Source organism: Stenella coeruleoalba (genome assembly GCF_951394435.1).
Source record: "Stenella coeruleoalba genome assembly, chromosome: 2".
Classification (NCBI taxonomy): Eukaryota; Metazoa; Chordata; class Mammalia; order Artiodactyla; family Delphinidae; genus Stenella; species Stenella coeruleoalba.
The window spans coordinates 172680975-172707409 of record NC_137147.1 but is presented as its reverse complement, the minus strand read 5'-3'; the positions used below and the strand labels follow the sequence as shown (position 1 = coordinate 172707409).

The following is a 26435-nucleotide window of genomic DNA, read 5'->3' as shown; positions in this document are numbered from 1 at the left end:
CACCCAGCCAACAGCCCAGCGACACTAAAGCAAGCCAGCGGCCACCCTTCATCCTGTGCACCTCACACCCACATGCAAGAAGAACCCAAGATGACCCCCAAAAGACCCCAAAGTTTTCAGTCATATTTCCTGCATGTGTGGTTTCTCCTTTAACACAGTGAAGTAGGAAGTGTGATATGGCAACGCAATCAGCATTCATTTTATTAAAGGGGTTTGGAGAAGTTAAACTAATATCCCTCTATGGACGATGTGCATAACAGATGCCCCTTTTGGCTAAGCAGAAAAACAAACCAAAACAAACAACAAACCGTCAAAATAATCCACCCGAAAACATTAAAATATTCATAAGCTCTGTAAGTCCAAAGAACGTGCTTTTCAAGCCCATACTGCGGTAAAATAAGACAATAGAACTACAGCGCGACAAACTCATGGACCTGATGCTCGCCGGTTAATCCTTGGAGCTTCCATCCGCATTTGCACGCCAAGTGCAGGGTTCCCCAGAAGGCTTCATCTAAATTAAATCCCTGCTGCGCTGCACCGGAGCCTCTCAGGAAGTCGGGTCTGTCCCGCCAGCTCACCTTTCTGCAGGTCGATGTTCTCGGTCCTGGTTGCCGCGCTCCCGGGGCGGGACGCCGGCCGCTCACACCCACTCGGACTTGCTGGGGCCCGGGAGCGCGGCGCTTGGCGCGCAGGGGCGCTCCTCCCACCCCGGGGCCGCCGCTCCCGGCCCGGCCCCGCGCGGCTGGTCGCTGGCTGAGGACAGCGCGTCGCTCTCGTCCTCCCCTGGCAGATCCGGGTGCCCCGGCTCGGTGGGCTCCGCTGCGGGGCTGTACGCGCCCTGCCCTCCAGTCCGCAGGCCCCGGCGAGCGCGCGCCCCACGTCCCTCGGGCGCCCCGTGTCCCTCCCGCGCCGCACTCCCCGCCCCTTGACACGGCCTCCTCCGGGCCCCGCCGTGTCGCCTGCGCGTCTCCCAGCGCACGCTGCAGACCAGGTCGGCGACACTGAGCAACAAGGACAGCGCGCAGACCGCCCAGACGAAAAGCATCAGGATGGACTTCTCCGTGGGCCGAGAGACGTAACAGTCCACCACGCTGGTGCAAGGAGGGTGCGTGCACGAGAATCTCTTGGGGACCAAGAATCCGAAGAGGAGGTAATGCAGGGCACCGAAAGCTGCCTCCGTCAGGGTCCGGAGGCAGAGGTGGACCACGTAGCCCGAGGAGAAGTCCGGCACCGTCAGGCAGCGCCTGGCCCCCGGGGTCAGTTCAGGGCCGTCGTGGTCCTCCGAGTCATCATCCAGCCAGCGGGATCCACGTGCCGCCAGCTCGGCTCCTTTGTGCAGCACGTAGACACTGAAGACGGCGGATGGAAGCAGAACAGACACGCTCTGGATCAGCCAGAACCGCAGGTGGGACACGGGGGCGAAGATGTCGTAGCAAACGTTGGCGCATCCGGGCTGCAGGGTATTGCACACGAACCTCTCCTGCTCATCCTGGTAGACCGGCGACCCGGCCAGGATAAGCACCCCCATCCTCAGCAGCACCATGAAGATAAGCCAGATCTTCCCTGGAAAGAGGCACAGGAAGGGCGCCATCACAGCCAGACCAACACATCTCCTCCTCCCAGCAGCAGCTTTAAATCTTTACTGGTGCTGAGCCTGGAGAACTAAGTGTGTAAGTCACAGCAACAGTATCAGCCTGTCAGCTCATCGGACGAATGTCTAATGAGCACTTACAAGGTGTCGGACAGTGTGTTCAACTAGGCACACCTCGGAGATACTGCGGGTTCAGGCTCAGACCACCCCCCAAAAAGCGAGTCACACGGATCTTTTGGTTTCCCAGAGCATATAAAAGCTGTGTTTCCACTATACCTTGGTCTATTAAGCGTGCAATAGCATGATAAAAAACAATGCACATACCTTAAGTAAAAAGTACTTCGTTGCTAAAAATTGCTAACCATCCTCTGAGCCTTCAGCCACTGGTGGTAGTAACATCAAAGACCACTGATCACAGCTCATCAGAATAAATATAATAACAATGAAAAAGTTGGAAATATTGTGAGAATTACCAAAATGTGACACACAGACATGAAGTGAGCAAATGCTGTAGGAAAAATGGCGCCAATAGACTTGCTTGAGGCAGGGTTGCCACAAACCTTCAACTGTTAAAAAAAAAAAAAAGCAGCATCTGAGAAGCACCATAGAACGAGGTATGCCTGTACGTGTTTGTAGAATGCTTTGAAATTGGCAGATTTAAAGAAGCATGAATACTAAAATGTTTAATCTAGTTTGGCGAGTTCAGAGTTTGGGCTGAAAGTTCTAGAAAGAAAATTGGGCGGATGTAAATAAAGTCTTCCTGTTAAAAAGAGTGAACTTTTTCAAGGATGTTAGTGCATTCCTGTAACTGTGTATAGCAAATACAAGCTACTAATTTCAGTGAGTTTTCTCTATGGTTAAGAGTCCACACGACCTTTATGTAACCAGTGGGCTCTGTAGCCCTTTCATGTTGCTCTGAAGCCCTTGAAATCGAATTTCTTGAAGAACATTCAGTTTTTTAGACTCTTCAGTAATTCAGAACTCCTTCCCCCCTATTCCAGCTATTATGAATTGAAGTTTGTCTTTCTTCAATTTATCATGAATAAATTAGGCTAACATAGAAATCAAAATAACTTCCAAGTCCTATTTTCATTTCATGAGTCAACTATTTTGGAGTGTGTTGAAGACCCAGTCAAAATAATTTGTAAATATTCTGTTTTGTGATGAGATACAGAAATCATCACCTGACATCAGAAAAACTAAACTCTCTTATAAACGAAGGCAGTTCAACTCAAGGACTGTGTGACCATTACGTGATAAAGTCATTAACTCAAACTTTTAAAGCCAAGTTGGCTTCGACTAAAAAGCAATGAAGAAAATATCAACCACTTCACAGACATATTTTAATCCTTTTCTCAATCCCCTTTACTAGGACACCCATACCTCTCTGAAAATTTAACTCGGCTACACCAAACTCAGAAAACGTATTACTTTGTCAAAAAAATAAAAACTACACTAAAATTGGGATTTGGTTTAAAGTGCACAGAGAACTTACTAATCTTTACAAATGGAGCTTCAAGGATAAACCCTAAAAAGATGAACAAGATAGCTTACTCAAGGCATGAATTTCTCTAACTTTGACTGTATTGTTCCTTTTCCTGGTAATGTAGCCAGAGAAGAGTTACACAAAAATACCCCTCCCATCTGCTCAGCCCCCAAATGTCAGCAAAAAGACTCCCCTTGAGAGAAACATTGCTCACTCCCAAGACATCCTTAAAGGATGGGGGAGCCTCCTTAAATAATGGAGAATTAGAGGAAAGCTTGAGCCCTGGTTCCCTGTCCTCCAGGGATAGGCAGGCCTTACTCATGGGAGAGGGCCAGGAAAAGTGACCCAAGGCAGAACCAGTGTTCTGCAGGGGTTGGCGCTACTCACCCACCATGGTCACGTTGCAGTTTAGGGTGATGACGAGGAACCCCAGCAGGTCCAGCTGGTCCATGCTTTCAGGGGGTCATAGACTCAAGGTGGCTGGAGACTTCCGGAGCCTGTGTTCTCCAAGGAGGTGGGAAATCTTTGCAGGAAAAAATGTATCTTAGCTACAAAAGACTCCCAGGTGAGAGCTGGAGATACTAAAGGGAAGATTCAAGCCCAGGAGCACAAGGTCGTTCTTCTGTCTCTAGTTGAGACGGTCCCGAGCTGTGTGAGGCAAAGCCTTCCTGACAACTGCAGCGACCAGAGGCCAGAAGCAGCCGTCTCTCATCGTGGCTATTCTTACCCTCTTGGGACATTCCAGGCCCTTGGCAGTGCTCACGTGTCTCCACCAGGAGAACTGACGCTTCAGGATATAAGAGAAGCGATGACGTTCATCCCAAGAAAGAAAAGTTCTGTTAACCAGCCAAGTCTCTATTAAAAAGGCGTTTCCTCCTTGAAAATATTTCCACACCCACTTCTTCACTGCTTAAAGCAGCGCTAAAATGTCCATACTTCGTCTCTTCTGTGAAGCATAATCCACCATAACTCGAGCCCCAAAGGATCTTGTCCTCAACTCTGAATTCCTATACCATGGGTGCCAGCAGGAATCTGCACCTGGGATGCGTGTCCCAGCGTTAGGCTGTGACACAGTCATTCCGTAGCTGCTTCCTGTCTGGCTTAGTGACGAGAGCCCTTCACTCAGAGACAAAGGACCTGGATGCAAAACTGGGGGCAGCCACCTGGTCACCAGGAGTCACTGAATCTCCCGACAGCCTTGTCTTGCAGTGGGGTTTGTGGGAGACAGACATGAAATGATGGTGTTAAGAGCACCTAGCATGCAGAGGGTGTGCAAAACTCGAATCAGTGGCATTTCCATCCCTAACTGGCCCCAAAGACCTTCATAGATGATGTCCTCCTTTTGTATCTCCCAGCCCCATCGAGCCCAGGGCTGGTGCCGTTGAATCAGCTTAACAAATGTCCATTAAATTTGTCATAAAATATCACCGTCTGGACCTGCTGACATCAATCACAGTTGCATCAAAATCCTCTCGTGGCTGCCACCTTTCTATCTGGGAAGAGCCCATCCTGCAAGGCTGGGGGTCTATCCTCAGAGTGGAATTTGTGAACTTTAAAAGGAATGATTTCAATTTTCCATGAAAGCTATTCTTGATATCCTACCTTTTCTCCATTTCTGATCTATTCTTGACTTTAGTAATAACCCTAGAAAGAGTCCCCAAGGAAGAGTACAACAAAGATGCTTTCATCTTCATGCACAGGACACGTTTCCACCCACAGAAAACATTTTGACCCCCTTGAAAGGAACAGTAGTTTTGCTATATTTTAGTCAAACGCTTTGACATGAACAATGAAATTTAGAGAAATTGTAGTCACATTAAAATTCTGAAGTACTTGTTTCAAGGGTTCAAGTATAAAAGAAAGGAAAATATCTTCACTTCCTAATAGACCGTTCAGGTTATTGGCTTAAAAATGGAAAGACCAGGAAAGCAATGACTGAATTTTGCTGTATGATATAAATAGCCTATTCTGCATGGGAATTCAGTTAGAATATTGTGACCTTGAGCAAATCACTAGGGCTTTTCATGCCTCAGTTTTCTCATCAGTGAAGTAGAAAAAAAAATGTGCCTTTTACCTACACAGAGTGGCTGTGACATGCAAAGTGAGATCACAGGCACGAAAATGGTTGAAAAATGTAAAGAATTACGCATGGGGGTGGCTGGTGGTGCATCTCAGGGTCTGCTCCTCTGGGTTCCCACCCTCAGCCTTTCCTCTTGCTCCCACGGCATCTTCTGGCTGCCTGTCCCCTCCCCCTCCTTCATCACTTTGCCCTCCCTCCTCTAGGTCTACCTGGTCCCCATTCTGTCTTTCTTCCTCTCTCTCCTTTGTTTCCTCTCTCTCCTGCTAGAAGGCATCTTGCTTTTCCTGGAAATACTAACCCCTTGTGGCTGCCAGAAACAAGATGGGGACAGAGAGGAGGGGCTGTAACTGGAGCATCAGATCCTACCTCTCCCTCCATAAAATTACCCCAGAATCGATGGGGAACTCTGATTCGCGTGTCTGTTGGGTGGAGAGAACATCCAGGGGAGTCCTGTGCTCGGCCCAATGAAAAAGAAACCCAGCAGGAGTCAGGGACACTTCTGCCTTCCCCCTTTTCCTTTTCCTTTTCCTTTTTCCATACTGACTTCTGAGATGTGCATCTGTCCACTAAACCATATCACCCACAAGACATCACAGACTGGTCCCCATGGGGAATACAAAACCCCCCAAATTCCATTTTCCACAGACTCGCTGATTCATGCAGATTTAGAAAATACCTTAAAATCCACTCAGCCACCTTCCTAATTTTCCTAATCTTGAAATTAAAGGTATAGTCCAGACCACCGGCCTCAGTAGAGCGCTTACGTGACATTCGGTGTCCCTGCCCTGCCCAGAGAATGTCTGATCCAGGAAACATTAAAAGTACAAAAAAGTTTTCAACTCTCCAGAATGTTAAAGAAATCCAATTATCTGCATAATACAATGCTAGCACTTCAAGTATTTGAAATTGTATTTTTTTAACTTTTTCATGGAAGTCTTTCTAAGACACCGCTGGAATCTAAGCAGAGGGGCAGGACCGGCTATACGGGTAGAAGGGCTGCCCGGGTACCAAGAGGCACTTAGAATCAGGCTTTCCTTACGAAGAAAACACAAGTCTCCACCACCAGCTTGCCTTTTGTTCCCAGGTGTCGGGCAGTAAGTCAGAACACTCTTCCTGAGTGCTGTGGTCTGAATGTGTCCCCCCAAAATTCATACCTTGAAATCCCAACCCCCAAGGTGATGATATTCGGAGGTGAGACCTTGGGAGGTGATTTATGGAATGAGTGCCCTTTTGAAAGAGGCCGGAGAAAGCTTATTCTCCCAGAACCGTGAGAAATGAATTTCTATTGTATCTGAGCCACCTAGTGTACAGCATTTTGTGATGGCAGCCCAAATGGAATACGACACTGTGATAGCAGCTGAAATGGAATCCAACAGATGTTCGCACCATCCAGGCAGGAGGGAGGCATCCTCTTACTCGTTACTGTTACTATAGGTGTGCTGTGACTTATGGGTGCCTTTTGAAGTATGATTGCTAGTGTGACAAACACAGTTCAGTCCATATTTACTAAGCACCTACTATGTCTCAGGCACTGTTCTCGGCACAGAGAATGAAACAAGTTGCTGCCCTCGCTGAACTTACATTCTAGTGGAAAGAACTGACAGTAAACAAGGGAAGTATCTTCAGCAAAGTGAATTACTAATTAGATGGTGGTAAGTGCTGGAGAGGAGAATAAAGTGGAGATGGGAGTAAAGGATGCCCAGGGGTAGTAGGGCGGCCAGAGACAACCTCGCTAAGGAGGGCGCATTTGAACCAAGACTGAGGCAGGGGAGGGAGGGAGTCCTCGTAATTCCTACTCTCTTTTCTAATTTGCCCAGACCCAGGCCTACGTAGCAAAAGTTACTCAATGGTCCCCAATCCTTTCTAGGGCCTGTGTATGCACCATGTTACACAGTGCAACCTCTCAGGACCCTCACTGAACATGTGGGTCCGAGGGTGAAGCAGTGGGACCACACTGCAGAGCAGGGACCAGGGACGCAGTGGAGCTGTTCCCCGGCATCCAGCATGGGCTCGCTGCACCTGCCACCTGGGGGATTTTTGTTTTCAGGTCACGTCCAAGCAGTTCAAAATTCTTCATCAAAACAGTCGCCGGTAGTCAAAGAGGTCATTAGGGAAAGAGTACAGACTTCCAGGTCAGAGGGTCTGGGTTCCGACCTGGTCCCAAACACATACCAGTGTTTGACCCTGAGCGAACATTAACCCATCTGAGCTTGTTTTCTTCTCTTCACGGAGTTGAGGATTCATTCCTTCCAAATGTATTGAGGCCCCTCCTGAGAACTCTGTCAAGTCTTGAGAATGCAAACTGAACACTGGGATTGAGACATACACACGACTATATATAAAATAGATAACTAATAAGGACCTCCTACATAGCACAGGGAACTCTACTCAGTACTCCGTAATGGCCTATATGGGAAAAGAATGTAAAAAAGAGTGGATATATGTATTTTTTTAAACATCTTTATTGGAGTATAATAGCTTTACAATGGTGTGTAAGTTTCTGCTTTATAACAAAGTGAATCAGTTATACATATACATATGTCCCCATATCTCTTCCCTCTTGCATCTCCCTCCCTCCCACCCTTCCTATCCCACCCCTCTAGGTGGTCACAAAACACGGAGTTTATCTCCCTATGCTATGTGGCTGCTTCCCACTAGCTATCTATTTTACGTTTGGTAGTGTATATATGTCCATGCCACTCTCTCACTTTGTCCCAGCTTACCCTTCCCCCTCCCCGTATCCTCAAGTCCATTCTCTAGTAGGTCTGCATCTTTATTCCTGTCTTGCCCCTAGGTTCTTCTGACCATTTTTTTTCTTTTTTTTTTTTTAGATTCCATACATGTGTGTTAGCATACGGTATTTGTTTTTCTCTTTCTGACTTACTTCACTCTGTATGACAGTCTCTAGGTCCATCCACCTCACTACAAATAACTCAGTTTCATTCCTTTTTATGGCTGAGTAATATTCCATTGTATGTATGTGCCACAACTTCTTTATCCATTCATCTGTCCATGGACACTTAGGTTGCTTGTAAATAGAGCTGCAATGAACATTGCGGTACATGACTCTTTTTGAATTATGGTTTTCTCAGGGTATATGCCCAGGAGTGGAATTGCTGGGTCATATGGTAGTTCTATTTGTAGTTTTTTAAGGAACCTCTATACTGTTCTCCATAGCGGCTGTATCAATTTACATTCCCACCAACAGTGCAAGATGGTTCCCTTTTCTCCACACCCTCTCCAGCATTTATTGTTTGTAGATTTTTTGATGATGGCCATTCTGACCGGTGTGAGGTGATACCTCATTGTAGTTTTGATTTGCATTTCTCTAATGATTAGTGGTGTTGAGCATCCTTTCATGGGCTTGTTGGCAATCTGTGTATCTTCTTTGGAGAAATGTCTATTTAGGTCTTCTGCCCATTTTTGGATTGGGTTGTTTGTTTTTGTGATATTGAGCTGCATGAGCTGCTTGTGAATTTTGGAGATTAATCCTTTGTCAGTTGCTTCATTTGCAAATATTTTCTCCCATTCTGAGGGTTGTCTTTTCGTCTTATGGTTTCCTTTGCTGTGCAAAAGCTTTTAAGTTTCATTAGGTCCCATTTGTTTATTTTTGTTTTTATTTCCATTTCTCTAGGAGGTGGGTCAAAAAGGATCTTGCTGGGATTTATGTCATAGAGTGTTCTCCCTATGTTTTCCTCTAAGAGTTTGATGGTGTCTGGCCTTACATTTAGGTCTTTAATCCACTTTGAGTTTATTTTTGTGTATGGTGTTAGGGAGTGTTTTAATTTCATTCTTTTACATGTAGCTGTCCAGTTTTCCCAGCACCACTTATTGAAGAGGCTGTCTTTTCTCCACTGTATATTGTTGCCTCCTTTATCAAAGATAAGGTGACCATACGTGTGTGGGTTTATCTCTGGGCTTTTTTTTTTTTTTAAAAGGAGTAAAGCTGTGGTTTTCTTTTTTTCTTGGAAGATGTTGGGGGTAGGAGTTTATTAATTATTTATTTTTGCTGTGTTGCGTCTTTGTTTCCGTGCGAGGGCTTTCTCTAGTTGCGGCGAGTGGGGGCCACTCTTCATCGCGGTACGCGGGCCTCTCGCTATCGCAGCCTCTCTTGTTGCGGAGCACAGGCTCCAGACGCGCAGGCTCAGTAGCTGTGGCTCACGGGCCTAGTTGCTCCGCGGCATGTGGGATCCTCCCAGACCAGGGCTCGAACCCGTGTCCCCTGCATTAGCAGGAGGACTCTCAACCACTGCGCCATCAGGGAAGCCCCGGCATGAACTATTTTGCCCCAACTTTCCTGTGTTGAGCCCAGAAGCTTTAGGGCTCCTGAAGTTTGCCCGAATCCTAATGGCCCAGAGCCTCTGTGGATTGCACTGTTTCTCTGAGAAAACAGAATGCTGTGCCCTTGAGGTTCCCCAGACATCACTGGAAGCCCCGCTGCGTGGAGCAGACTTGTCCCAGAAGGCATGCCGACCAGCCCTATGTCTGGGCCACCTGCGTGTAAGGCAGAGTCTGACCACACTGGGCCCCAAATGTCCCACAGATGACTAGCTCGTCTCTGGGTTTGGAACGAGTGTGTGCTTTGTTTTTGAAAACATTTTGAGTCACACATTTTTAATTGTTTTATTTTTACATTTGTTTTTCTCCAATAGCTGAAAGAGAGAGCGAGCGAGCTGTGTTCATATTTCTCTCTCTGGATAATTGAGAGGCGGTTTCAGGCCCTGAGTAGGACCTCCTGCCTCAGACACCTCTACCTCTTGTTCAGTATCACATGGTAAATGCTTGCCGTCCTTTGGCTTTTACAAGCGATGACAATGAAAGCCTCTGGAAGAGGCAACACGTGAATCCTCACCAGTCACCTTCACTAGAGTCTGAGTCCAGAAGCACCGGTCCTCGAAGCAGGCTTTTCTGTGAAGGTGAGGATCTTGGTTAGGGAAGATGTGTCAACGGAGTGTCGTAAACACGCTCCCACATTACCAAGCAGTTCAGGTTTGTTAGCGCTTGTATTTTCCGCTTATGTTTTAGGTAATGGGGGTCGGGGTGGGGAGGAAGGGAGGGAGGGAGGAAGGAATGAAGGAAGGGGGGAGGGAGGGAGGGAAGGAGGGAGACACTGGGTGGCTGTGACTGTGAGTCCAGGATTAGATGAACAAGTCTTGTCAGGAGCACAAACCAGTCCCCATTCCCCTCTATGTGTGTCTCTGCCTGTTCTTGACCATGAAACGCTAGGAGGGAGAATGAAGGAATTCAATCTATTTTAAAACTCAACAACTGTTAAACGCTAACCCCCCAAGCATTCAAAACACTTTAATTTGGGACGAGTGATGAGCCTGTTTGTTGAATGAAGGATATATTCGGAAGCCCCCGACAGTGGTGTCTGGACAAGCAGGCGACAGGGAATTCCTCTCTGAACCAAGGTCCCCCCTACCCACCGGCGATGGAAGGGACACGGGTCTCCTCAGGCAGTGTTTTCAGGTCAAGTTTTCTCCTAAGGGAGAAATTAAGGAAGGAGGGAACATGCATCTCATCAGCTGCAGTGTGGTTGGTTCCACCTGGACCTCCGGGGAAACCGGCCAGGCCAGGACCACACTGTACTCACCTGTGAAAGCAAAGACAGACCACAGAGCAGAGAAAGTCAGTGTGAGGAAATGGACAGGAGGGTAGACAGAGTGATGCGTGATACAGCAGAGCGGGATCGGACGGCAACGGATCACTTTATATCTAAGGGTGTGATCCAGGTAGGAGCAGGGTCATCACAGAGACAGGAGGCAGGCCCACCCCGGCCAGGGCACACATTCCCTCCCTGGATGGCACAAGGCCACCCACCTTGTGGGTAGAGGAGCTGGAACTCAACACAGGGCCCGATATCAAAGCCCTTCGCCCTTCGCCCCTTAAGTGCGATGGCCTCAGCCTAGGAGAGAACAGATTCTGGGAGGGGCCACGAGAGGAAGCTGGAGGAGTTGTTTTGTTTTGTTTTGTTTTCTAAAGAAGGTACTAGAGAGCTTGTTGAGTCCTTCTGAAAAAGAGTGAGGGTTTCATCCAACAATAATATATTGATATATACTCCGTGCCAGACACTGGGCCAGGTTTAGGGATGTAGGTGAGTAAGACACAGCCCTTCCCTTCAAGGCCAGGGAGACAAGGACTTTTCTACCCATAAGAACAGTGACCAACTTTCCAGATCCCAAGAGAGCTAAGACATGGTGAAGTAACAGTAATGAATGATGGGCCTGTAAGAGAGGCACAAAGAGGGTGTGAAGGAGAAAAACGAATATCTGCAATGTGTGCACGTGTGCGTGTGTGTGTGCGCACACTAGAGAGAGAGAGAGAGAGAGAGGGAGGCACGTTATAGATGAAGAACATAGGGTTCTGTGACATCTCATGACTGCCTAAGCCCACACGGTGTAAGTGCAAGGCTGGGATCCATCCCACATTATTTGACCCCAAAGTCCCTGGTGTTCCCATGTGACACAGAGCTGGGAACAACTGGGGAAACTGGGGAAGATCCCAAGAGAAGCTCTCACTGTCAGCCGAGCCCAGAACAGACATCTCTCTGGGCCTCTGCTCTTCCTTTCTGGAGCGAGCTAAGCTCACAGATTTGTTTGGTGACCTACCTTCATCTTTCTTGGAGAGAAGTGGCATAAATAAATTCAATCATTTATTAAAAGGCAACAAAGAGCCCCTCCTGCTGGCTGAGCTGGGATTTCTGGAAAGGCTCTTTTAGGGGGTAATCCATTCTAATCCCAGCACTACCTCCAGACAGTTTCCTTGAAAAGACTGAGTTGTGTGTACAAAGTGAATCTTTAAGAATGATTTTTCCCAAGGTGTGGCTCTGGTCTCATCTTAAGCGGGGCTTTTAATGGGTGTGAATCACCCTGAGAATGAATCTGTTTTCTTTTTTTATAACTATTCTCCTTATCTCAGTGCACTGATGCCTCAGCCTGCTTCGAGAAGAGTTGAAAGCAAGGGGCCTGCATAGCTCATCACAAGCCTTCTTGGGACCCCAGCGTTGATCTCTGGTCTCGTGTCATGTTAACAGCGATCCTCCTTCAGTTGTGTGGGTTCTAGCTGAACCTGGGAGGGGAGTGGTCATGTAGCCACCTGGGCATAGCCGAGATGACTAAGCAGTTACTATTATGTTTGTAAGGCCAAGCACTAATCCTTCAAGGTGGAAAACAGCCAACAAGAGCTTAATGATTTATCTGATTCAAAAATTGAAAGGCAGGGCTTCCCTGGTGGCACAGTGGTTGAGAGTCTGCCTGTCGATGCAGGGGACATGGGTTCGAGCCTTGGTCTGGAAGGATCCCACATGCCACGGAGCAGCTGGACCCGTGAGCCACAACTACTGAGCCTGCGCGTCTGGAGCCTGTGCTCCACAAGAGAGGCCGCGGTAGGGAGAGGCCCGCGCACCGTGATGAAGAGTGACCCCCGCTTGCCGCAACTAGAGAAAGCCCTCACACAGAAACGAAGACCCAACACAGCCAAAAATAAATTAATTAATTAATTAAAAAAAAATTGAAAGGCAGAAGTTTAAGGAAAAGACATACCTCTTAATATTTTAATCGGTGTGTATGTGTTCTGTATTTCAGCCCTATTGTGAGGTCGTTGAGGTCAAAGCCAAATCTGTTAAGTTGTTTTCCTGTCACCCCAAGAACATCCCAGGGTAGTTCCCTTAATCAATCCATGGTGATAAAGATGGCCTTGCAAATAGCTGTGTAGTATTTTCCTTTTTAATTTAAAACAGCCACTACAACTGTTGTTTTTCCCTAGTTGACTGGTTCCATGTAATTTGAAATTTTGTTATCAGATGCATATATATTAAGATTTTTATGTCTTCTTGATGAATTGACCCTTTTATCACTGTGAAATGTCCCTGTTCATCTCTAGTATATTCTGTTTCCTGAAGTATATTTTTCTGGTGTTAATATAGCCATTCTCCTCATTATATTTGTTTTCTCTTAAATTCTTGAGTATATTTAGAATAACTGGTCTTAAAGTCCTTGTCTGCACATGGAAGCAACCTAAGTGTCCATCGACAGATGAACGGATAAAGGAGATGTGGCACATATATACAAAGGAATATTATTCAGCCATAGAAAGAAACGAAATTGAGTTATTTGTAGTGAGGTGGATGGACCTAGAGTCTGTCGTACAGAGTGAAGTAAATCAGAAAGAGAAAAGCAAATACCATATGCTAACACATATATATGGAATCTAAAAAAAAAAAAAATGGTTCTGAAGAACCTAGGGGCAGGACAGGAATAAAGACACAGACATAGAGAATGGACTTGAGGACACCGGGAGGGGAAAGGGTAAGCTGGGACGAAGTGAGAGAGTGGCATGGACATATATACACTACCAAATGTAAAACAGATGGCTAGTGGGAAGCAGCTGTATTGCACAGGGAGATCAGCTCGGTGCTTTGCAACCACCTAGAGGGCTGGGGCATGGAGGGTGGGACAGAGATGCAAGAGGGAGGGGATATGGGGATATATGTATACACAGAGCTGATTCACTTTGTTATACCTCAGAAACTAACACAACACTGTAAATCAATTATATTCCAATAACCATGTTAAAGAAAAAAAAAAAGAAAAGAAAGCAAAAGATTATATTCTTGATGTGGGAGCTAATCCTGCCTGTCCTCTCCCTTCTCTGCACCGCTGACCCCAGACCCGGGCAGAGAGATGAGGCACTCCTCCCTTCCCAGCGGTGTTAACATTTCAATTGAAAGGTGATCTAGTAACGTGGTTAAAGGCATAAATATATTTTGATACCAATGTGCCAAGCTTCATAATCTAAGTTTCATCACTTATACCATGTTTGACTTTGGAAAAGTTACTAAACATCTCTGGGCCTCTGTTTTCTTGTCTAGAAACATGGATAAGTAATAATGCCTTACGAGGGTTGTGGTGAAAATTAAACATGTTGTTAATTTTTAAGTGTTTGGAGTGGTGTGTGGAAAACAGAAGCTTCTGTGTAAGTTTTGGCTGTTATATCCTGCCAGGTCTTAGTTAATGCATATATGAACATACAATGGTCCCACTGATTCCGACCACCTCAACATTCAGGCCGTGTCCTTGACAACCCTGTGTCTTCGTTTAAAACTCACAGCAGACACAGAAAAGTGGAATCATGCTTCATAAAAGAGGAAACCAAAACAGAGGAAGGGAGTGGCCTTCCCAGAATCAGCAGGTTTGTCAGTGCTGAACCCGGGCCTTGAGCCCACGTCAGCCTGGTGCCCAGGCCATGGCCCTTCCACTGGGCTCCAGGTGAACATAGGGAGGCTCCTCAGACATAGTCCTCAGCGTATCTCAGGGGTTTTCCGTTTTAGTCTCACACAAAACTGCAAGAGAACTTATATTTTCCTACTAAATATGCTGCATAGAGAAGGAAATAGAGGCTCAGAGAGTAAGCAATTTTCTCAAGGTTAAACATCAAGGAACCATAGAGGAGGCGTTTGAACCCAGGTCAACAGAATTCCACAAGTCCAGGCCTTCAGTTCTTCACTGTGCTGCTTCCATCTATGTTGAATTTTTAACAAAAGTAGATTTGCTCTAAATTTCATGTTCTGGTAACTTGCTCTTTTGCTTAATAATAAATTGGAGACCTATTCCATGCCAAAAAAAAAAAAGTCCTTGTCTGCTAATTCCATCTTCTGGAACTACTATGTCTGGGTCTGTTGATGTTGACTGTTTTTTCTCTTCATTACGAGTCACACTTTTTCCTGCTTCTTCACAGGTCTAGCTATTTTTATTGAATGCTGGACATTGTGTATGCTACATTGTTAGATGTCTGGATTTCATCTTCATTCAACAATGTTGAATTTTGATTTGACAGTTGAGTCGTTTGAGGATTAGCTTGATATTTCTGAGACTCATTTTTTTTAACATCTTTATTGGAGTAATTGCATTACAGTGGTGTGTTAGTTTCTTCTTTATAACAAAGCGAGTCAGCTATACATATACATATATCCTCATATCTCCTTCTGAGACTCATTTTAAGCTGTTAGAGTGAATTCCTACTACTAAGGTGTTACATTTCTAGTCTTTATTGAATTTCCCAGGGGGTTAACAAGGTATCCTCACTCTGGCTGGATGGAATTTAAATGTCTTCCTATCCTATGTGAGACCTAGGAATTGTTCAGCTTAAAAAGCTTCCTTGAAGTTACTTATTTCCTGACCGTATAGAGTTTTTCTCTTTACATGTAGAGCTCAGTATTCAGTCAAAGACTCAGGGAAATTCTATGCATATTTCTGGGGTTCTATATAGCTTCCTCTCATCTGTCTTCTCAACTCAGTAAGGCCTCCATGCTCTGCTTAGGTTTCCCCTGGGAGCAGTACAAAAACCGCCTCCAGACAAAAAGCTAGAAGTATCATCAGGGTGACTTCATTTGTTTCCCTTACGTCAGGGACCACAGTCCTTTGCTGTCTATTTTCAACATCTGAAAGCTTTTACTTCACCTATTGCATCCAGTTTTCTAAGTTACTTACAGTGAGAGGTCTAGTCCAGTATCATTTATTCTGACATGGCTGTGGGCAGAAACCCTACTTAATGGTCTGTGTCAACCTTGACCCCAATTTCCCTTTACCCTGAGGACATAGAGAAACAGCAAGATTTTTCCTCCCATTCATCTTTCATCTATTCTTGCTATATGGAGCTGTGTACTTGCTTCAGGGCTCTGCAAACAACTTCCCCTGAAGCATTCTAACCAGGCCGTGAAAATGATAGATAAACCTGGGTATAACCACCTAGGGAGCCGACCTGTGTACTCTTAGGAAAGAAAGAGATATGAAAAGCGAGAGGAGGAAGAGCAGAGGGAAGACCAAGAGGAGGAAAATAAATTCCAAAAGGAGAACAGATAAGGAAAAGAACAAGAACTTTAAATCTCCACGAATTAAGTTTTTCAAAAGAATCAGAACACTTATGCCTCAGCCCTGAGGCTCACCAGGATTGCTGTGAGCAGTAGGGACTAGAAAAGGGGCCAAAATATGTCTTTTGGATCATTGCATTTTCTCCCTTTTGCAAGGAAGGGCATATTTATGGTAAGAAATCCTTACAATAAGACAGTGAAATGTGATGGTGATAGGGAAAATATTCTAACTTAATAAATTTTTACAAATGCAAAGTTATCAAATGAGGACAATGGATTTTGGAATTGGAGTGAAGAGGTGTTGAGTGCTGGAGACATCGGTTGCGACTTGGGCCTGTTTCTAAATAAGTGTTCTAGCTGTGCTGAATAATACAGCCAAGGCAAAGTGGCACCTCTCAGCTTCCGTAGCAAAAACGGCTCACTGCATGTGGTTTATGACAGCAGTAAATAACCCATCCTGGGGACAACAGGGATTGAGTTATTCCTTCTTACTTGTAGTTCTGATTTCTTACTTGCATTCCAGACTTAGCTCTTTGGAAACAAAACCCATACTGTTGCCAAAGTTGCTAGAGTTATGCTAGTTATCAAAAGTGATGGTATTTTTTCTGACAAAAGACAGCTGGAAATTTAATGTGCTTTTTTTGTTAACGTTGTAGTTTTTTGTTTGTTTTTGGCTTAGTGGGGGGAAGAAATGCCCTTCTTCGGTAAAAAGCCTCAGCAATCGGACCAAACAGTCTGGGAATTGCAGGGAATTTCCTGGGAGTGTTTTTCTACCATTTTTCAGGGACAAGCAAAATCTAAAACTAGTTGTTTCTTGTTTCTCCTTTTTCTATTAAATTGGGTCACTAAGGCAGACCAGGAGCTGAAGATGTGAAACGATGTCTCAAAGTACAGCTATTTCAACATGGCCGTTGGCAGCAGCTTAAGTGACCAAATACATGCATGAGCTCCTGCCATTAGCTACATGAATGCTTTCTCTATTTGGAGCTGAGAAAAGAAAAGCCTTCCCTGAAGGACGATTTCAAGCAAGAATTTCTTTTAGCCACCAACACGTGTGTTTGCTGGATCTTCCTGGTCGGTCCACCCCTCTCCTTAGTAAGTGAGAGCAGCTCGGAAGGAGGGGAAACTCATTGATTCTAAACTAAGGCTGGGATCACTGAAGCTGTGGGAGCCGGTCAGTACCTGCGGGGGTGGGTGCATTTTCAGCAGGGGTATGCCGGTGCCTCCTGTCTCTAACGCGTCTGTGACCGGTGGCACCCTAACGGGGATGATGCCTGTGTCCTGGGGGAGCTGGAGCACACAGTGGCCACACCACGGCTGGGCTCAGGCCCTGATGAACGCCGTTCAGTTCCTGACTTCCATTCCGAAGTCCAAGGCGGAGAGGAGCCAGCTGGGATAACCTTGCCGGTGACAACACCAGCAGCTGACAGTGGAAGGGGAGGGTGGTATCTTCAGGTGGGGAAATACATGAAGAAAGAGAACACCACCGGCAATGCCATCTAAGTATTTATAGCCTCATGAGAGAGAGAGAGGCACACACTCTCAGGCAGCATCCGTAGACAGAGAAAGGAGTCAGAAGTCACTGTCTCAACACCTTCAGACATCAAAGACCAAAAGTAATGAAGTTAAGAAAAGTGTCATGGGCTGAATTGTGTCCACTCCCCGCCACACCCCAGCCCAGACATTCATATGTTGTATCCCTAACCCACAGGAGCTCATAATGTGACTGAATTTGGAGACAGGGCCTTTAAAGAGGCAATTAAGTTAGAATGAGGCCACTGGGGTGGGACCTAATCCAATCTGACTGCTGTCCTTGTGAGAAAAGGAGATTAGGACACACAGGATATAAAAAAATTAGTAACAGAAGCCTCAATTGAATGGAATCAGGAGACCAGCAGGGGGAGCCCTCACAGCCAGAGCCGACAGCAGATCCCAACAGGAAGAAAGACTCCGCCTCTTTCCTGGCAGGGCTCAGCCAATGAGAAGCCACGGACTCTTTGTTTCCTGTAGCCACCACACCCACTTCCTTTTCCTCCCTATAAAAGCATCCTCCTTCTTTTGCTGTGCAGGGTCTTGCACACGGCTCACCATGGTTGTGGCCCCCAAACTGCAATTCTCTGCTGATCCGCCAGGGAATTCCTGAGGGTGGAGGGATTTGGAGCGAGAATTTAAGAATCCGACCGGCCTGAGTTTGAATCCTTGCTGTATCACCCTCAAGTTCATAAACTTCTCTTCATCTAAGTTTCCTCAACTAGAAACTGAGGGAAATAAAAGCACTGCATAGGAGAATTGGGGAATTTGAAAATAGTGCAAGATGTGATGCTCAAAATTGCTTCTTTGAACCTTAAGGTCTGATGGTGGTTTTTCAGGGCTTGCTAAGTGGGTGGAATGTCTTCCACTAAAGCAGACCCATCCTTGTGTCTCTGTCCCACATATACTGGGGTTCCAGAGAGGAGTGCATTGTGGGAAAGGGCCATGCAGCTGGCATTAGGCAGTGACAGCCACTGTCGTGCCCACCTGGCATGTGCATGCAGGGACGGGGCAGCTGGGACTAGTATTGAAACATGGGTCACGCTGGTGGCCCCAGCCCATTGGCCCCGGGGCATCAGACAGGAGAGCTGGCAGACGCGGAGAAGGCCTCTGCCCCCAGACCACGGACATCGCAGACTCACTCACCTCCATCTCACAACCACGTGTGCAAACTGAAGTTGATTGTGGTTCAGCAGGCAAATTGCTGCTCGGGGATGGGGTGTGTCTGAAACCATCAAAATCCTACTTTTCAGACTCACAGACATAAAGAACAGAGTTGTGGTTGCCAAGGGGGCATGGAGAGGGAAGGACTGGGAGTTCGGGGTTAGTAGATGCAAACTATTACATTTAGAATGGATAAACAACAAGGTCCTACTGTATAGCACAGGGAACTAGATCTAATCTGGTGAGATAAACCATAATGGAAAAGAATAGGAAAAAAGAATGTATATATGTGTATGACTGAGTCACGTTTCTGTACAGCAGAGATTAGCATATTGCAAATGAACTATACTTCAATTTTTAAAAATTGGAAAAATTTATTATTATATATGTGCATATATACATCTATATGTATATATATGCACATAATTATATATATTTTTAAACATACATATGTATAATATATACATATGTGTATATATATGTGTATGTACATATATATACATATGTGTGTATATATATATATCTCCTTTATTTAACCAAGACTTGAAAAAAGGTAAAGTTAATGCTCAAATGTAGTAACCATATGAGCCTAGTTTTCTGAGATAACAACTCCCTTATATTCTCTGTGCACTTTATTTGTTTTCTGTTTTATAAGTCCTACCGCATATGCCTTTTTGTAAATTTCTTCAACCCCTTTATTGGGAAGATTCAGGTTAAAAATTTTCAATAAACACTGCATATGAAATCAGTCAATCAATCAATCCTAGTTTTCTCCCAGAGAGTTTCGTGACCTCAGTCACTCATCTGTCAAGTGTGTATGTTGGACAAGATGCTCCCTAAGGCCCTTCCTAAGGGTTGTTTTATGCTCACATGTGCAGAACAGCAGCTAAGGGGGAAGGTGGTCAGGTCTGGCCCAGGACAGGATGGAGGCAGCCGGCTTCTCCCCTCGGCCAGGAGAGCGGCGGGTCAGTGTCAGCGTATCCATGCGTCCCGCCTGCCCAGACCCGGCTCAGAGACAGGTAAATGCTCCAACGGGGCAGGAAGACCTTCGCCTGGAATCCGGAGGGACCACGTGCTGCTACCACACCACTAGCTCTGTCAAGACCGTGCTGCAGCCAGTGGGTGACTTGGACAGAATCTATAGGCTCCAGACGGCGAGCAACAGCAGCCTCCCAGGTGGGGCCTGGCCTGAGCACCTGAACCCCACCCTGTGCTCGAACTCCCACTCCCCTGCCTGCATCCAGGCCCAGCACTGACGCGGAAGATGTGCGGCGGGTCCCCGACACACACACACAGAGCACACGTCCACACGAGCGCCCGGTGCTTGGGATCTGGGAATAGCTGCAAGGCAGCCAGGCCGGGGGCTCCTCTGAAATCCCTAGCAGAACCCAGAGAAGGGGGGAACAGGTCGTTTACGGTGGACGGCAGCTGGCGTGAGCACACAGGGGCTGCGTCCAGAGGCATATGGGATCTTAGTTCCCTGATCAGGGATCTAAGCTGCGCCCCCTGCAGTGGAAGCGCAGAGTCTTAACCCCTGGACCACCAGGGAAGTCTCTGGTCTCCAGGCTTTTTGAAGCTGGCAGCGAGGCCTGGGGCAAGGAGAGGAGACACTTCTTCCCAGTGTCTTTGCGAACAGTGAATAGGAGCTGGTGCCAGAGGCCTTGATTCTGCCACTCTGATGACAACACCGGGAAGACGTGCAGGTGGGCAGGCACCTGCTCACCTGGTGAGCAGTCAGGCTCTTCCCCATCAGATCCACGGCCAGGCTGCCATTTCCACACGTGGCCGCCGCCCTTCAAGGTTGTCTTCCTTAGACTGAGCAGAAAGCCCCGGCCGTGGAACTGGCCCTGCCCGCTGGCTGAGGCCCTGCCCGCTGGAACCCAGTGGCGCTTACCCCACCCGCCATCTTCTCCACTCAACCCTTGAGAGTTCAATTCCCCAGGCCCTCGCAGCACAGGAGAAGCTGGCGCCAGCGCTGAGGCGGACAAGGCAGAACGTCCTTTGTCTCAGAGAGCTCACAGCGGGGAGGGGACGAACAGCTTCTGGTTGTTATTTGGCCACAGCAGCAAGGATCCATCAGAACTGGTTTAGGACCCATTCTCACCGGTCAAGAAGGACTGAAATCCCTGAGCCCCACGCTCTCTGATACCCCAGGTAAGATCCCCTTTGCTCAGAGACGCCCCCTGGCAGCTGTCCCTTCCCGAGAGCAGCAAGTTCCGTTTTCTGTTACGGGAGGGAGAGGCAGGCTCTAAACGCAAGAGAAGCAGCAGGTGCTCGCAGCCGATGGCAGGCAGAGAAATGACCAAAACACGAAGGCCAACAGCGAGCTGAGGTGGCAGGGAGGGGTCAGTGCGATTCCAGAGGAGGTGGCAGAAAAGGCCGCTGAAGGGATGACTTCTGAGCTGAGACGTGAATAATGAGGAAGCAGCAGCCATGCTGAGACACCCAGTGACAGCCACGGCCTGGGCATATTTTGAGCGAGAAAATGTGCCTCAGACTTAAAAATGAGAATTCGGAAGTACAGAAAAAGAAAACCACGGTCCAGCAGGACCCCTGCAGGCCAGAGGACAGGCCGTGGCCTCAGGGGAGGGGACGGCTGGGGCCACCTATGAAATCCCCGGAGTCCAGCCTCTCTAAAGCACTCAAGCTGAGACCTGATGGGAAGGGCGTCACCGAAGCCGAGCCAGCGCTTCGAAACAGCTGTGCCTGGAGTCCGCAGGATGCTCTGAGCAGACTGGGCCCACCATTTGCGTGGCATCTGGATTTAGCAGCTATAAAAATAACAGTCCTCTATGCCGCTCATGCTGGTAGGTACTGCTAAGCCTTCTTAAAAGGCTCAAAGGGTGCAGCTGTCTCCCCGCCAAGGACAAGGCTCTGGAGATTCCGGTGACGGGTGGGACCTGCCCATGAGACGGTTTTAGGGGCAACTGGAGACAGGCTGGGGCTGATGCTACAACCTTTACCAAGTCACTCTGCCCTCCGGACTCCAGCCCAGCTGGGGACTGTGGGGATCAGCTCTGCTCCGCCCCATCAGGGAGCTGCCCAGGGCGCGGGTGAGAAGCTCTGTGAGTCGGAAGCACCTAATATGAGGCAGCAGCGTTGTTTCTGGGGGAAAAGCTACGTTTGAGATACTGTTCAGACTTCCTTGGCTGACTTCCAAAGTCTTTCATGTTTGCACGTGCATCTCTACCGAGGGGAAGGTCTCCCTAGCGCTGGGCCTCAGCAATGCCCAGACAGGAGGAAGGGGCGGGGAGAGGAGGTATGGAGCGGGGCGGGGGAGGGGGAGAGGGCTGATGCACGGGGAGGGGCGACGGGGAGGACTCCTGAGTGGAACCCCCTCCTTCTCCAGGTGTATCCAGATCCCACACACGTTCCTTTCACTAAGGCACCCTCGAGGCTGGCTCTGTCTCGGTTCTCTGACCTCCCTCCTTCCCTCCGGGGCCACACTCGGGGTGTGGGGGGATGTGAAGACGGGGCCAGGGAGCTGAGATGCCGAGGGTCATGCCGGGTCCTGACCGTGAGGGTGGCAGGGCGGGCTGCCTTCCACGGGGTGGCCACGGCAGGCCTCTGGGACGAAGTGACATCTGAGGGGCGTCGGAATGAGAAGAGTTTCTCACACAAATCCGTGGGGGGAAACGCGCCAGACAGAAATCACAGCTCAGAGAAAGGTCCTCCGTCGGGAAAGGACTGGGTAACAGGAATCCCCTGGATGGAGGGGGCAGCGGAAAGGGGGTGCAGATGGACGTGTTTACATCAGGAACACGGTGCATCCCGTCCGGCCCTTTTCCAAGGAGCACTGAGCACTTTCTCTATTTAGGTTTTGCCCGTCTCTGAGGTTCCTGGAGCTGTGGCAACAAATTGCCACAGGCTGGATGCCTTCCAACAGCAGAACTTGACTTTCTCACGGTTCTGGAGGCTGCAAGTCGGGAATCGAGGCGTTGGCCACGCTCGCTCCAGGCTCCAGGGAAGCCCCCTTCCTTGCCTCTCCCACTCCAGTCTCTGCTGTCACCGTGTGGTCTTGCGCCCAAGTCTCCGGTCTCCGTCTCCTTAGAAGGACACTGGTATTGGATTCCGGACCCACCCTAATCCAGTGCGACCTCATCTGCAAATACCCCCTCTCCAAACAGATCACACTCGCAGGTCTGAGACTGGAATAAATTTGCGGCGGGGAGAAGACCCAGACACTATAGCACTTTTCTTGACAGGTTTTTCCCTGAGCAGGGGCACTGCGACGGCTTGGAGCGCGGTGCTTAAACACAAGCTCTACGCTCTGGCTTCCAGGCTCTACAACCTCGTGAGTGCGCCCAGGGCAAGGCTGTTCTCCTCTCCAAACCTAAGCATATTATTATTCCCATTGTCTGGGAATAATAATAGCAGCTACCCCCTCAAACCACGGTGAAGATTACATGAGTTAACATATGCTAAAAAAGAAAGAAAGAAAGAAAAACGTATGCTAAGTGCTTAAGTTGCGCTGGGTACACTGTAAGGACAATGCTTGTGTTCTTCCCTTGCTTATACTTTGCTGCAATTTTGAATGGCACCTTTCCTCCATTATATTCTCTAATGGTTATTGCCGGTGACGGAAAACTATCAATTTGGGTATAGTGATCTCCTACCTGCCATCTATTAGAACTCCTAGTAACCATTTTCCAGTTGCTTCTCCTAGATTTTCCTGGTAGTAATCACATTAGCTTCAAGATACTAAAAAATTACTGAAGTATGACATTAACTAAATGACTGTAGAGTCCCATGAACTGACATTCAAGAAGCACCTTCTACACATTCTCCTCTCCAGAGACAGGCTCAGAGACTCTGCCACATTCCCCGATCGTGATAAAGACATGTGTCTACTTTCTCGTCATGTCAGAACCATTGTCCAGACCAAAGCAATACAGCTTTACGAGGGCAGGGGCCACGGGTTTGAGTCCTGATCTATCCCCATTATGGGCGAAGCCTGGTAGATACAGGTGCTCGGTGTGTTGACTAACTTCATGAACAGATAATCTCCCATCAAAACGACTGACAGGACAGCCTTCCAGGCTGTCACACGGCGAGAACCCTGTCTCGTGCGGTGCTGGGATGAAGATGCAGAAACTCTCACCTGTGATCCTTCCTGTCCCCATCCTTTCAGCCATCAAAAGTCGGATGGGAAGAGCTAGGTGCAAGTGCAAAGCTGAGCTACACACAAGTATAACACACAAAAGTCACACAGCTTAACAGTGACGGCCCGAAACCCAGGCCAAGACCAATGGGGCTGGCCCCAGATCTAACAGGGCTGTGAAGAAAATACTTTGAAAAAATGAAAAATAAAAGCAGAATTAAACCTTTTTTGGATTCCCAATCATAGGGTCATCCGGTACCTTTTTCCTTACAAAAGTGCATGCTGGGAAACACTTTTTTGTGTGGGCTCACTTTTTTAAAACAGGAGTTTAAAACTTGTTTGATTTAAAAAAATAGAATCAATGCACATTAAATTAAAACTGATATTAAGAAGGTTATTAAAAATATGAGGCTGTACAAATGAACTCCAAGGCACCTCGTCATTATTTTACAACGACACGCAGCGGCGAGAACAACCTTGAAGGCACAGCTCCCTTGGCAGCAGAGCACCCGCGGAGCGCCGACGCCTCTTACCTCCAGCTTGTGGGCCCTCTCCCTGCTCAGGGCCTTCGAGGGGAAGCTCTGGTTGTTGGCTTCCGCCAGAGAACGAAGATCAAAATAATACTTGGCATAAACACTGGAGGGCACGTTGATGTTGAACTGGAGCAATTCGAGGAACTGTCGCTCCAGCTCGTTCCTGCAGAGAAAGACAGAAACGCACAGCTCAGCCGCCGTCCCCACCCGCGGCCCCCTGGGCAGGCTGCTGGACACAGCCAAATCCACCAGGTCCAGTGCCCGGAAGGATGAGGCCTGATTAACTGGGATGATCACCAGAAAGTGCTTCAGGGCGACCCTGACACTGAGACTGAGCGCGTTTTCCGCCACACACACACACACACACACACACACACACACACGCACACGCACGCACACACACACACACACACACACACACGGGCAGGCTCTGGCCTCACCTCTCCGCGTGAACCATCGGCTCAAACAGGGGGCAGAAGATGCAGTCGAGAGCTGTCAAGTGGAGTCCGGTGAGGGGGACAGCAGCCTGGAGGACAGGCCTCCCCAAGACCTGGAGGACCGCCCTTCCCGGGAGGAGACGGTGGGGACACGCTGACCGGTTTCCTCGGGACCACGGGAGGGGAGGCGGTTCCCCAGCCCCAGCGCACACCCATCAGCTGCAGGGCACGTGAGGACCCCCTGCTGGGCCCACCCGTCTGATCCGGCAGGTCTGGGCGGGCCCGAGAACGTGCATCCCTAACACTCCGGCGAGCTGCTTCTGGGCCTGCTCGCACGCTGAGAACCACTCGACGACAGCGCCCGGTCCATAAGGGAGCCAACCCACTTAGAGCTGGATGAAGACGAACCACGGCGGCCACAGTGCATCTGAAAACTTCCCCAGTCTGCAGGCCTACTTCTCGGTAGTTACTGCGGGGAGGAGGGGGCGGAAGCGTGCTCGGCGACAGGTCAGTCTGGGAGCCCTGGTCCTGGGCCACCTCCCCGGGGAAGCACCCCGGGCTCACTTCTGTCCTTTATCACAGTCTCCCCGCCTTGTCTCCTCGGAGCCAGAAACCGTGACATTTGACGGTGCAGCCTGGCCCCAGCTCAGCACCTAACATGCGCTTAGCTCGCCATAATTCCTGTTACTGAAAGGAGCGGACCAAGCTCAGCCTGGGCGGAGGGATCCAGGGAAGGCTTCCCGGAAGTGAGAGCTGAACTGAGCCCCGGAAGCGACCAGCTCCGGCGGGGAGGAGCCAGGTGGGGGCGGGATGCTTCTGGCGGGGGGGCGGGGCAGCCCATCTGCTTCCGGTCAGGGGCCCCCATCCAGCCGTCCCAGCCTGTTTAGCGCTGCTATGACAACGGGGGCGGGAGCACTGAGGCGGCAGGGAGGCTGGGAGGTGAGCAGGGTGGGTGGTTCCCCGACGGAAGCTCCCAGGCAGATCAGAAGCGAGAAACTTCAGCAAGTCGTTATCGAAGGCCTGAGCGCCTCGAGGGAGAGACCACGACGTCGCATCCAGTCATTTAATCGATGCAGCTTCGAGAAAGAGGTAAAGCCCCAAATGTGTGTGTTGTGCTAAACTTTACACTTTTAATGACTTGTATTTATGCCTCCTTTACGTGAGACTTAAGAGGTCATCCTGTGAAATACTGGAACTCTGATTAGATTTTAACAAGGTGTGTCAAAAATACCGCTAAGGCAGAAGCGCTCTCTCCTGGACGACCTGGGAGCTGCCTGTGGACCGACTGCCGCCCTGTGGCCAAGAGGCGCCACTGCAGATCCCATTCTCCAATGGCAGGAAGAAAACCTTGCGTTTAGTATAAACGTTAAGAGAACTAGTCTGCCTCAAATGGTATCTAGACACCACTGTCTCTTGTTGAGGGTATAACTAGGATTAAAGTCAAGAGGAATCTGGTTTTGAACAAGGTGACGGTTTCCCAGGGTTCCTTAGGGAAAAAACAGCCTTTCTGAATATTTGTTTTCTTGAATGTTTCTGTTTAAGTTTGGGGGGAATAAAGATTTTAGAGCTGCTGTGTTTTCAAACTAAGGCAAGATTTAGAAAATAAAAATAATCCCCCAAATTTGAATTTTCAAATGGCAGCA

The 26435-nt window shown here is 48.3% G+C and overlaps 2 protein-coding genes across 2 annotated transcripts; both read right to left on the bottom strand.

The window, feature by feature from the left end:
* Nucleotides 1-266: 266 nt before the first annotated feature.
* On the bottom strand, nt 267-4350 carry GJD4 (gap junction protein delta 4). Its single transcript, XM_079913082.1, has 2 exons — nt 3465-4350; nt 267-1563 (listed from the first exon to the last, which is right to left on the bottom strand). The coding sequence occupies exons 1-2, from the start codon at nt 3526-3528 to the stop codon at nt 641-643; spliced, it is 987 nt and encodes a 328-aa protein (XP_079769208.1). The 5' UTR covers nt 3529-4350; the 3' UTR covers nt 267-640.
* Nucleotides 4351-9945: 5595 nt separating this feature from the next.
* LOC307182000 (cyclin-Y-like) lies at nt 9946-25526 on the bottom strand. The gene is made up of 3 exons (XM_079913081.1): nt 24796-25526; nt 24356-24518; nt 9946-10065 (listed from the first exon to the last, which is right to left on the bottom strand). Exons 1-3 carry the CDS (start codon nt 24810-24812, stop codon nt 10006-10008), a joined length of 240 nt encoding a protein of 79 aa, XP_079769207.1. The 5' UTR covers nt 24813-25526; the 3' UTR covers nt 9946-10005.
* Nucleotides 25527-26435: the final 909 nt, after the last annotated feature.

Bases quoted from the DNA above. Each gene is read 5' to 3' on its own strand.
- GJD4 (XM_079913082.1), bottom strand. From the start codon at position 3,528: ATGGACCAGCTGGACCTGCTGGGGTTCCTCGTCATCACCCTAAACTGC. The intron at 1,564-3,464 runs GTGAGTAGCGCC...GCCTCTTTCCAG, and splicing joins CTGCAACGTGACCATGGTGG to GGAAGATCTGGCTTATCTTC.
- LOC307182000 (XM_079913081.1), bottom strand. The intron at 10,066-24,355 runs GTAAGAGGCGTC...TCACCTTCACAG, and splicing joins AGAGGGCCCACAAGCTGGAG to AAAAGCCTGCTTCGAGGACC.